Source organism: Furipterus horrens, unplaced genomic scaffold (assembly GCF_987537825.1).
Source record: "Furipterus horrens unplaced genomic scaffold, mFurHor1.1.pri manual_scaffold_9, whole genome shotgun sequence".
Lineage (NCBI taxonomy): Eukaryota > Metazoa > Chordata > Mammalia > Chiroptera > Furipteridae > Furipterus > Furipterus horrens.
The window spans coordinates 24,965,366-24,978,679 of NW_028327179.1; the positions used below are offsets into that span (position 1 = coordinate 24,965,366).

At 42.9% G+C, this 13,314-nt stretch overlaps 1 protein-coding gene across 1 annotated transcript; it reads left to right on the top strand.

Annotated features, from left to right (window-relative positions):
• The first annotated feature begins 1,637 nt into the window (after window positions 1-1,637).
• LOC150001462 (nucleoporin NUP42-like) lies at window positions 1,638-11,221 on the top strand. The gene is made up of 5 exons (XM_090286876.1): window positions 1,638-1,779; window positions 3,203-3,269; window positions 4,728-4,806; window positions 9,921-10,005; window positions 10,644-11,221. Exons 1-5 carry the CDS (start codon window positions 1,638-1,640, stop codon window positions 11,219-11,221), a joined length of 951 nt encoding a protein of 316 aa, XP_090143002.1.
• Window positions 11,222-13,314: the final 2,093 nt, after the last annotated feature.

A 13,314-nucleotide genomic window follows, 5' to 3' on the forward strand; every position in this document is an offset into this window, starting at 1 on the left:
GACTTAATACCCAATAACATTTCCCATCCTTGTTTTATTGCTGGTAAACAAGCTCTCTCTCCCTTGGCCTGGCAGAAATTTTATTTTTCTCTTTCGCCTTCACATGCTCAGTTGTGCCATAGTAAAACAACACCAATCCCATTTTTAACCCTTACAACAGAGGCCTTCCTCCTCCTCCTCTTCCTCCTCCTCCCTGCCCCCCACGACCAGCACAGGGTGAAAAGAAACTGAAATATTCTCTCTCCAGCCCCTTTTGGATGGGATCCCCACCCTCTCCATCACCATTCTTAGTTCCACAGGGGTCCCCAGTGAAACTCCCAGCCCACTTTGGAATACAGTCTTCCCTCAGACCACAACATTTGCTGATCTTTTAGAAAAAAAAAAAAACATTCCTTTACTGGCACTTGATAAACTGAATGAACTTATAACTTCAGCATTGCTTCTAAAGGACTTTGTAAATGCTGTACTATTGGCATTAGTAAACGTAATTGTTTTAGAGACTCCGTTTTACCAGCAGCAGCCTCGAAACAGAAGCAAGAATGGCCTACAAGTTATACTCATACACCCTAACCTTCTGATTATTTTGGTTCTCCAAAACCTAATTTTTTCCCTAGATGTGTGTACATTATTTATCCTTTATCCTGTGACAGTAGCACTTTATTTCAGCACAGCTCCCTAAATCCCATTTAAGCAAGCGATTTAGATGAAAGCAGTGCACAAGGAAACTTGAAGCAAAATTACTAAGTAATGTTTGAAGCAGAAGAGACACCAGCTGGCCTCCTTACCAAATTTAGAAGGTGGAACTGATATACAAGAGTCTGCTGATTGCATTGATTTGGGGGGGTCAATTACATTTATGGCATTCAATGACAGGAATGACAGAAGCCAGGAAGACCCTGCTCTCGCTCATGCTGGTGAAAGCATCATGGTGGTTCATCACAGTTCAGTCATGGGATGTCTAATCCTCACCCATTCTTCTTCCTGCAATATTTCAAATAATGTGCCACAGGCGAAGTAAGTTAACTTAGTGGCTGGCTTTCTGGGCTCCCTGTTTCCTGCATAATTGGTGGACTAATTATGTTTCATTTGGGTATCAGAGAAGACTGTAGGACATTTATCTGCTCAGTAGACAGTGAGTTGATTTGGATTTGTTTCCCTGTCAAGAAAGCCGGTAGTTAATGGGCGTCCCGAAAGGGGCTGGGCACAGCCCAGCCCACGGTCTCCTTCTGCCATTTTCTCCTGCGTGTGAGGCGCTGGGCTGGTGTCTGATGAGCGAACAAAGGCAGAAGGGGCTTGGTTCTGGTGTTGCCAAGCAACGAGTTTCAGGTAGAACTTAACGTGTCAAAGCTACAGTGTCTGTGAGTGGCAGTGGTTGGGAGACTTGCTGTAGGGCGACCCAGACGCCGCCTTGCTTTTGTACACTCCTATGAGTAGTTGTTTTTTTGGCCCTTGACTCAAATATAATTTTTACTCAACGTTGCTTCCAGGGAGAGGCTAGCAACCAGGGTCCGAGTCAGGGCTCCTAATTCTGGGGAAGTCGCGAACTTCTTTGGAAATATAGTAAAAGCGTACAGAGCCATTGCTCAGACGCACATGTTCCTAAAATTTGGGGTAAAATTGGGAGGATAGGATACCCAATGAAGACCTCTGGGCGCCGAGGGAACGGGGCGTGGAAGGGCACGTCGACTTGCTCCCCGGGCCTAAGCCCTTTCCGAAGGGTTCAGAATATTTCATTAAATCAGTTACGGATGGTGCGAAAAGCGCTGTCTTCAAAGAAAGGTAAGACACGAAAACACAATACAACACAAGACTTTAAAGGTAAGATGTATTTTTCTTTTCTTAGAATTGGAACTTGGTCCTGAAAGGTGTCGCAGGATGCTGGCTCCCCCCGACGCACTCTCCCGCCCTTTCAGCCTTGGGATAGTCGCATTGTGGCTTTCACACCTGCTGCCTCTTCTTGAGGACAGTCTGTGTGCATTACCACAATAGGTCTAATGAAATATCCCAAACCAAAAATGAGGGCTCGGGGTCGGGTAAATGTGAATGGACTTCCACTAACCACGGGATGTCATAGTTGACATTCTGTGGAGACTCACTAAATGTAGTGATTAGAAAATAAACGATGAGTGGACAGGTTAATTGAGGGAAAAATGTGTAATGAACTGTGTCAAAGAAACAGTTATTTAGCTACCTGCAGCAAGTGAATGCTTCTGGCATTAGTAAGTGTGAAGGCCCAAAGCTGTCTTCAAAAGATGACTTGAATTTCTTGAGCTGTGTCATTCCCCAACGGATTTAAAGCTTTAGAATAAGAGAATGCTATTAATCCCTACTTGAGGGATCTGGTTCAGCTATCTGCTGCCTTTTCTCTTTGGTTTTAGTAAGTAGTTTTAGAGTTGGGAGATCAGTTTTCATAAGGAGTATATTTCCCATCACTCCACTTGTTATTACACTTAATGGAATATCTCCAATTCAGTGAGAAACAAGGTGAATTATCTTAGACCCCACTAGAAAATGATGAGTAGTTGAGACAGTTCAAGTGATAACTGGAGACAGAAAGGATAGTCTTGTTGGCTCATTTTGGTGGTTATGAAACATTAGTAATATGCTCGTAATAGAGAAACTCAAATGCATTATTCCCATGTGAATTCCCTTTATAATCTCCCCCTGAAAGATCCATGGGTATGTGTTTTCCGAAAGGGAAGACTGAAATAGATTTCAGCATCTATTCAAGGACAGGAGGTGGAATCTAATTGTTTATGCTCAACAGACTTTTTCATACACTCCCCATCTTTCAGAGGTTATTACTATATCGGGCCCAGTGGGAAAGCCAAGACTGAGAAAGAGAGCTTTTGATCCTGAAGGAATTCATGATTTAGGATATATGCCTTCCATCCACTCCACCATCAAGCAGTTATTCACTTAATAAGCCTATGTCAGCTGAACTTAGCAACACATCATTATTTTTCTAGAGCTAACAGTCCCCTCAATCTTGTTAAACAGAAATGCAGTTAGGCCATTATGCGATCTGTTGATATTACACTGAACTATGTAAGTCAGAATGAAGAGTTTTGTGACTTTCCGTAAGTGGAAGTGTTGGATCTTTGCATAATGTGTGTATGGAATAAGCAAAATATAATGATGTTTTCAGAGGTTTAAAAGATGAATTGCCGGTAAAATTGTTTTGTTTTATTGTTTATTCCAGGTCGTGCCAGACGTGGGCGCAATGCCTCGAGCCAGAGAGACTCATCCAGCTTGTCCCAATCTACAGGGTGCGCGGGCCGCCGAGAGCAAGGGAAGTCATCTTCCGGTTCTTCCGATTCCGGAGCTTCAACTGACGGGAACGGGGCATTTGGAGCACCTCAGAACCCATTTGCTTCTTCACCCAGCTCTTACGCACCGAAAGACGAAAACGAATTCCTGTAAGTGAAAGCCCTCAGAAAAGTTACCCATTCGCTTGCTTTTCGAAAAGAAGTAATACATTACCTAAAAATCGGAATAAGCAGAAAGTACCCATGATCCTATCCCTCAGAGGTAACCACGTTTTGCGCGCATATATACATGTAATATAATGGGTATAATACATATCGTACTAGATCTTATTTCGCTTAAAAATGCGTCATCTTTCCGTATCAGTACAGTGTCTTCTCAGAGCTCAGTGTGCTTTTTCCACTTTGTTGATAACGCTGTATTGTGAATAGCTTTGTAAGGTAGTCCTGCTTAATTAAATCTGTTGTAAGTTATGAGACCTTTAAAAAGGATGAGGTAATTTAAAGCAACTTGTGATCTTAGAGGTCACATATCATCTCCTATTTTTCTTTCTAAAACTTTTACTTCATTTGCCTCATTCAAATTGGTTGCATTTGGTTTCCTTCGTTATTGTAGAGTAAATTCCTTATCATTTCTCGAGAACATCTGTAGTAGAATTTGTGACTGGTACCAAAACGGTGCCTGGCTCTCTGTAACTACCCTCGGCTCCTGGCTTCTAGGACAGAACATCAATATAGGTATTTGTTGGTCTTTTACTTCCATAAATTAGAAGTCGGTCAGTAGTAAACATTTTGAGCCATGTACCATAAACTACTGACGTTTCAAAAGAAGAAAAGAAACAAATGAACCCGTTCTTCCTATATTTGATGTTACAGAAACCCTAAATTGAGTATAGATTCTCTGTAGTATCTGTGATTTTATTAATCATAGCATTCTGGACGGCATAGGAGGGGATTGAATTTAGAGCAGATACTATCCACAGCTTTGCCAACCAATGAACTGCATGGCTGTGGGTCTCTTCACCCGTTTGCAAAATGTGAGAATTAGACAAAATGTTCTCTAAAAATGTGATGTTTCTATATTACGGAGTGCTTCCTGTCTTTCCCAGTTAAATACTCATTGATGTGGATGGTAATGAACAAAAACCATTAAAGTTGTGTTGTGTATTTTATTATATCTTAGTTCTTTAATCTATGTATGACACAGTTGTTCTCAATGAAATGAATTAGCGAATGGTTCCGTGTACTGCAAAAGCAAAATTATGAACTTCTTTAATATTGTATCTATCACATGAAATGTAGTTTATAGTTCTGTAACTTCTGCTTTAAAGGACACTTGAGAAAACATAACGAGAAACCTAAAATTATATATTTACTACAATTTAACATTTCAATCATTGAAAATGAGAAAAAGATAAATTTTAATAAGCAGATGAAAACTATTTTCTTTTTCTTTGTCAGGGACGAAATGGGAAAAGATGTGGTCGTTTGGGAGTCCTCTGGTCAGTGGCCGTTCTCCGTTTTTTCACCAGAGGGAAACGTATCTTGCCTTTCAGGTAACTGAGAAATTGTACATTTTTAAACTACGTTTTACAACTCTCATTCTCTAAAAGCGAGACCCTGCCAAATAAAGAAATGAACCACGAACTTAGCTGTAGTTAGGAGAGGTTGGACATTCTTTAAAGTGCCTGAGCATTGCAGCAGAACTTCATGATTCGGAGATTGAGGTTGAAAGGTATAGTTCTTTTAAGATATGTGGTTCTCATGAGAAAATAGTAACATCAGGACCCACCACAGTTCTAATTCTGTAAGCCCAAGCAGAGGCTCTACTCTCTTGGCTCTCCATAGGTACCCCTTCAGAACCTCTTGGCTGCCTGCGGTGAATAGAAGAGTCATATCCTGCCTGCCACGAAGGCCTTAGCTGTCTGATTCTGCTTGCTCTTTCTTCCCTGTCTTTCCTTTTAAGGGTAGTTGTTTTTCATAAAGCATGTGAAGGCCTATCCTGGAGATAATGTTTGAAGGTCAGGAGCTTTAGCTGGGCTGCAGGGATAACACTTCTGTAGAATACTCCTTCCCTTCCCATTTTCTTTTGTCTAGAGTTTCTAAAGCTCCTTCTGGGCTGCAACCTAAACTGCCACACTGCTAAGCCCACCTGGCTGGTCCTGAGTGAATAGCAGGCTCCTAGCGGATGACAGTCCTTGCACTCCCTCAGAACTCTGGCATCTGTACTCTGTCTCAGCTCTGCCTGCTCATTCTCTGCAAGCATTTGCATCACACCACTCCTCAGTTGCTTCGGTACTCATTCAACAGATCCTCACCGAATTTCTTTAGTGCCAGGCCCTATTCTAAGTGCTGGGGATATGTTGGTGAGCAAGATAGGCAAGATCCCTCCCTTATGAAGCTTATGTTCTTGAGGGAAGGAGACAATAAGTAAAACAAGGAAATAAGAGAACTCCAGCTGGTGATTTTTCTGTAAAGAAAATAAAGAAGTATTAGCCTTGTAAAATCAGTTCAGCATTGAACCTAATACCTGTCGAATGCCCTAAAGCAGTTCCTCCCAAGTGTGGGACGTAGATCCCTATGTCGGGTTGCCGGATAAAATATGGGGTGCCCAGTGAAGCTTCAATTTTAGGTAAACAAAGAATAATGTTTTAGCATATGAATAACCCATGTAACATTGGTGACATATTTATGCTACAAGTGTGTGTGTCTGAAATTCAAATTGAACTGGGCATCCTGTATTATTATTTGCTCAATTTGGCAACCCTGTTCCTGAGACCCTTGCAGGAGCTGTACGAGTTCAAAAATCTTTTCATAATAATCCTAATGCACGAGTTGCCATTTTCACTGTGTTGACATTTGCACAGTTGAAGCAAAAAAATCGATGAGTAAAGCCCCTTATATCTTAGTGTAAATCAAGCTAGAAACAATAAACCGTAGTCACAAAGTCTAACAGTAGTCAATGAAAAAGGTTAATGTCCTTTTGGCTTAAGATTATGTCCGAAATGAAATGGTAGAAGTTTTTAATTTTATGAGATCTTGACCTCTGAGTGCAAACCATTTTTACTATACTGTGTGACCAAATGGGAAGCACACACAGAGTTGTTTCTGCCACATAATCAAGCGTGATGGGTGTTTGAAGGGAAAGTCCTGGTGTGCTCGTTTGACTTGGGAGCTGAACCAGCCACTTTTTTCCCCCACAGAACAGTGGCTAATGAAAGAATAAGTGGCAACTACGGTTATTTTGACTTAAGTATTTGGTGACGCTTTCTTTAAAAATAAATGAAGGGAGCCCGTTACTTCATAGAGAACAACTGACAATGATAAAATGCAAGCTTTCAAGTGAATATTAGATGATGGAGAAATTTTTTTCTCATGTGAGCTTGATAACTTCTCGATACATAAAGTCTCTTCTGATGAGATGGATAGTGACATTAACAAATATGAATATTTTGATATTGTAAAAGACCATTTGGCCGTGTTTGGGAGTTCTCGATAACTCAGTGAACCAGTATTTTCCAAATATTTAATCTGTAACGTTGCAAAATTATACATACCTAAAAAGTCCATTCGAAGTGCAAAATTATCCAGTGAATTGAATGTGATAGTACAAAAAGTTTGAGTCGACATTGGAGCTAAACTTTTAGAAACTACCACCTGTCAAGTTCTGGTGTGACGTCAAAGAAGAATATTCCAAACTATCTGAAAAGGCCGTTAACATCATTCTTTTCCAGCTACATATCTGTGCGAGAACAGGTTTTCGTCCTCTACTACACCCAGGCGGTATATTGCAACAGACTCAATGCATCTGATTATTTCCTGAGGTTAAGTCCTAGCAATGCTATTAAGATCAGAAGGTGTGAACATTTCTGTGGCAATTGATGCTTAATGACAATTTTCCTCCTGTAAGAGTTGTACATTTTTAGTCCCCTCAATGGCAGTTTAGGAGACTGTCCACTTCACCACATTTTTTCTTTTATTTTATTAAAAGATTTCTTGTATTTATTTTTGGGGGGGTGGGCGGATAGAAGAGGGAAACATCAATGTGTGAGAGAAATATCAATTGGCTGCCTCTCACACATGCCCCAACTGGGGACCAGGCCTGTAGTCCAGGCATGTTCCCCGATTGGGAATCGAACTGGCGACCTTTCACTCTGTGGGACAATGCCCGACAAGCTGAGCCACGCTGGTCAGAGCCACTTAACCAAATTCTTTTTTTTTTTTTTTAATTATTTCTTTGTTTGTTTGTTTATTTATTTACTTTTGGAGAAAGAGAGGGAGAGAAACATCACTGTGTGGTTGCCTCTCACTCGCGCCCCCAACTGGGGACCTGACGTGCAACCTAGTCATGTGCCCTGAGTGGGAATCCAACCAGCAACACTTGGTTCGCAGGCCAATGCTCAGTCCCACCGAGCTTCGCCAAATTCTTAAAGCCAATAAATAATACTCACTTTTAATTTTTGCCAGTCTGATGAGTAAAGGCTTTTATCTTAATTTTCAGTTGTATTTTTAAATTGCACTTTTTTACTTCATTTATTTATTGGCTATTTGAAAATTTTGTGAGTTGGCTGTTTGTTGTTTTTGCTCATATTAACTTACTCTTCTCAGTGATTTGTAAAAACTCTTAATATGTTAACATTAGTTCTTCTCCTGTCATGTCGCCATTCTGGTTTTCCCAGCTTATCATCTGCGTTTTAATTTTGCTTATTATAGTTTGACATAGAGAGTATTTTTCTACATAGAAATTTGAATGTATACGTAGTCAACTTTCTTTTTCTGTTAGTTCTTCCTCTCCATTTATATTTAGAAAAAGAACTTCCCCTTCAAAGATAATAACCAACTACATTTTATTCTAATTTTTTCCTTATGATTATGAAAATTTTCTTAATATCAACATTAGTGCACTTTCTTGTCTCGCCCCTTTAGCTTTACTATTCTATCAAAAATATTGGCATTTATTTTAAAGATTCCAATTGATTTCTCACTTCAGGTTTCACTGACATTTCACCAGAGGAGCTGAGACTTGAATACCATAACTGCTTAGCCAGCAACAACTTACAGCACTATGTAAGTTTGTTTCCTATTCATCTACCTCAATAACAGATTAGCTGTGAATTACTACTACCTTCTCCATATTTAGAGGCTTGCTTGTTTTGGTAAAGTGGGTGAGGACTACAGTTTTTTCAAGACAAGGCTATTTTTATTTTCTAAATTACTTTATTTGAAATTGATTGGTTATCTAAAATGGTGATAATATATTTTGACTGTACTAACTAGGAATGTCATTATTTTATTACAAATTATCCAACAATCAGTCCCAGAAATCAAACCCTTTCATCAGTTGGCAAACATTTATAGAGCATCTCTTAGGTGCAGATACTGTGGTGAATGTTAGAAAAATAAAGTGAAATAAAGCAGTCGATTATATAGATTAACATTCTCACATGTCAAATATCAAAAATTAAAAAGCTCAGCTTGAGGAAGTTTGTGCTAAAGGAAATGACAAACTCTTTTGTTGTTGTCTACAGTCATGATCATGCGTTTTAACTGGCACACACGCTCTTCTCCCACCCAAATACAACTAACTGTGTGCCGCCAGGTACTTGTGCTTCTGAACCGGGTGATTCAAGGAGCTGGAGAACAGGCAGAGGGGACTAGGCTGGAATATCTTTGGCAAACAGGGGCGGGTCAATGCGAACTTTACAAGTGATGGGCCGTAAAAATGTTTCATAAACTTTCTGTAATTTTGGCAAAGATGTGAAGTTGTTTGAGAGATGAAAATAAACACTCGATATTGACTCATCATTTTTCTGTCTTCTCTCTCCAGCTAAATTCCATCCAACAGTTAATAAATCAGTGGAGGAATAGGGTAAATGAACTGAAAAGTCTAAGCACAGCACCTAAAACAGGTTTGGTGAGTACCTGAAAGTTTGCTGAAGGGAAGGAAGTGTCTCTCTTATGTATTGCTTTTTTTGCAAGAATTTTACTTTCAAGTTGGAAAGCAAACTTAAAATTTTCTGTCAAGCCCTGGCTGGTATGGATGTTTCTCTCCCTCTCTTTCTCCCTCCGTTCCTCTCTCTCTATTTATTTAAAAATAAATAAAATCTTTAAGAAAAAATGTATATCGGCCTATAGATACTGAAATGTATTATTAAAAATTATTTTTCTCATTTTAATATGTATTCATTGAAATTTAGAAAACAAAAATTTTTAAAGATTTTATTTACTTTTTAGAGAGAGGAGAAGGGAGAGAAACATCAGTGTGCAAGAGAGAGATTGGTCAGTTGCCTCTTACATGCCCCCTACCTGGGTATCTGGCCCACAATCGAGGCACGTGCCCTGACCAGGAATCGAACCGGCAACCATTTGGTTTTCAGGCTGGCACTCAATCCACTGAGCCACACTAGCCAGGGCTAGGAAAAATTTAAAAGCATAACTAAAATTAAAACCATAATTCATCAGCAATTGACTCTTAATCTTTGAGGTTGGTGTACTTTTTTCTGTCTGTATTCATATTGTGGGCATTTTTCTATGTTAAACATTTCACGTTTTTAAGCACATATTTTAAATTTTAAATTTGGCTCTAAAGTACATATATAGAAAGGTACTTGAGAATTATTCATCAAGTACTTTATTATTTGCCCTTTCTTATAGCTCTCTGATATAAAGAATGGAATAAATCAAGCAACCTCTACGTTTGGATTTGGGAGTAGGCAAACAGCAGCATTTGGGCCACCAGGTAAGTGATAAAGTAATGCAGGAGTTCACTGATTTTGAAAAATAGGATTTTATAGGTTTCAAGTTGTAAAACCTGAAGGTATGTTAAGCACCATTTTAAGTCAGCCTTGCAAATTCTACAGCCTTCCATAATGGAGCTTGAGAGAATTTGATTCATCAAGCCTTAGTGAAAGGGGGGCCAGAATGGGCTGGGCTGTTCTTTGAAAGGCCCTATGGCTCAAGCTTTAGAAGTATATTTTAGGAGTGGCTTTTCAAGACTTTTATAGCTGTGGTAGCAGCACCTTTGAGGACTTTCTTGTCACTGTATAACAGCATAGTGTCCTCCGCAAGTGACAGCTCCAGTGAGATGGGGGGCGGGGCATGGACAAGCCAGAAGTGTAAGAGCGCTCGCTAATCCCTGAGGCTTTTCAAAGCCGCCTCATTGAGTGAAGGTAAATCACGGGGCAAGTGAGGTCGGTGTAGCAGGAAGACAGTGGGTTTGTTCTAGCTTCTCGTTTTTACTTTTCTCCCTTGTAATCTCTTTCCAACATCCAAACATGGCGGGAATAAGGGGAAAATGAGGGGGGAAAAAGTGGGGATTAACATGGCCACATTTCTGACTGTAATAGGTTTTTTTTTCTTTTTCTGGTTTATTTGTAGGTTTTCCAGTGAATAACAGCATGAGTGATAATGCTCAAAATTTTAGTTTTAAAACAAGCTCTGGATTTGCCAGTGCCCCTTCTGGAAGCCCTTCTGTGTTCGGGAACACGCCCGCATTTGGAGCTGTTCCCTTTCCCGGTCCTGCCGTCACTACTTCTACTCCGGTGCCTGGATTTGGGAAACCTGAAATCACATCTGCTGCTTCGTTTTCATTCAAAACCCCAGCAGCTGCAGGTTTTGGCTCGCCTGGGTTTCCAGGCTTCCCAGCTCCCATGGCAGCAGGCCCTGCTGGAGCTGCGGGGGCCCCAGCCGTCACAAACAGCAGGTCGGTGGCTGGCTTTGGAAATCCAGGCTCCCAATCTCACACTACTGTTTCCAAGTCATTCAGTGACAGTTTTGCAAATAGCAGCACATCTACCTCTCTTCCTGTCTCAAATAGTAGCATGACAACAGTTAACGAATTATTCACGCCCAAGCATCAACTAACGGCAGAAGAACTAGAGCAGTTTCAGTCCAAGAAATTTACTCTGGGGAAAATTCCACTGAAGCCACCACCTATGGAATTTCTGAATATCTGAAAGAACAATTTTAAATAAAGAATGACTTATGAAATTATTTTGAGTGGTTCATATAAAAGAGCAGATACATACACGTGTGTATCATATATACATATTTATTTATAAGGAATAGAGCTTTCAATAAACTGAGGAGTTTGAAATCCATCATTTTTTCTTGAGCTTGACTATTTTTTTTTTCCTGTGGCCTAAAGTTTAATAATTATTTTTAACACACCTACTCCGTGGTGCAGGGGGAGGGACAAGAAGCAGGGGTGCCAAAAACATTTACTTTATCCTTACACAAATGCACCCCACCACACAGCGGCACAGAGGCTTCCCAGCCCGTGGCCGGCGGGCGGGCGCCTCGTTTGGGTGCCTCCACCCGCAGTCCTGGCGGGCGCTCCAGGCACCCACGGCCCAGCCTGCCTCCGTCTGCGGCCGCGTTTCTTATTCTTTCTCTTTGGCAGAAACCAAAACAGTCGTAGCAGCTACAGGACACTGGAGAGAGATGCAGAGGGCACGGGGTGTCGGAGGGCCCCCCGCAGGGAGCTTATCCAGGCTGGGGGCGGCGGAGTGGGGGGCGCTTGCCCTGGCTGGACACAAAGCTTTTCTCGCCGCAGGGCTCCTCCCACCCACATGCGGCGTGCTGGCGCCTGAGCCCAGGGTCTGGCCCCGAGTGCCCACTCCGTGCACTGGGCTTCTCTGCGTTCCGTCTCGGGGCACAGGTAAGGGGCGGGTCATTCCCAGGGAGGCTACAGGCCCGGGCATCAAAGAGCCAAAATGCCCAAAGTGAGGGTGTCCAGGGAGAGAAGAAGACCCCACAGTGGGGCGTGGGGGCTCCGTCCACTGAGCTGGGCTGAGAGCTTTGGCCCCCTCTGTACACCTCTGTGCTCTGTCGGAAACCCCTCTTTATAGAGGAGGAAACGGGCCCAGAGGAGGAGTTGCCAGCCGGGTGAGGCCAGACTTGAACCCAGGTCTCAGAGGGTCCTGGGCTGCGCCCAACCTGATGCTTCACGCAGCAGAGTGAGGCCCCGGGGGATGCCAGTGCTGGGCAGACCCAGGACACCGCTCCCAGGCTGGGCAGCAGGGACCTAGAATAGCTGGGGGACAGTGGGAGCCCCCCCTACAGAGCCTCATCCTTGTAGCAGCTACAGACACCCAGTTTTCAAGGCCAGCTCAAGTGTCACCTCCTCCTTGAAGCCCTCTGCAGTCACTCTGCAGTCACCCTACCCCCAGGAATCCAAACAAGGGCATCTGAGGACAAGCACCAGCCCCAAACACGGGGACAGCGAACGCCACAGCTGCTCCAGTTCCTACTGGTCCAGCTGGGAACTCCTGGGCGGGGGGGGGGGGGGGGGGGGGCGGGGAGCGGAAGCAGCGGAGAGAAGCCTTCCAGCAGGCGACCCGACCCGGGTCACCCTCTGAGACAGAGGCAGGGCTACCGCCTGCCGCCCTTGGCTCTCCACTCCTTGGCCAATGGCCATCCATGCTCCATCCTCCCTCACCGACCTCAGCGTCCCAGGGGCAAAAGGGAAAATGCACAGTGGGAGGGGCTGGGGCAGGAGGGAGGGCCCCTCCGTGTGCTGGCAGCCACCCTGTCTTGCTCAGGGCACCGCTGGGCAGCCAGGACAGGGGCGGCTGCTGCCCCCGTGCCAGGGCACTTGGAGCCCGTGAGACTGGAGGAGAAAGCCTTGCTCTTCCTATTTCCTGCGGGAGGAGCAGCGCTGGATACAAATGGAGACACAGTTACAGACCAGACTGGGATGGTGTCTGGGAGGGACCCAGGGGACCAGCACACCTTCCAGGCCTCCTAAGGCCCACTGCTGGCTCTGCATAGCTCACAGGCTGAGAGGTTTTCACATATTTAAATGTGAAATGAGAACGAGGGTCCGACTATGAAACTCCAACGGATCAGTCGTACAGAGATCCATTCAGAGTTCTAGATAGAACAATGGATATGATGACGCAAAGCGAGAAATGCTGATTGAAACGGTTTTAGATTCCACACTGTATCTAGCTTCTAAGAAACTACCTCTTATTGAATTTTGTAAAAAACAAATTTATTCACAGATATAATCCCCATATATACTATCAAAACATTCCAGGTGTATAGT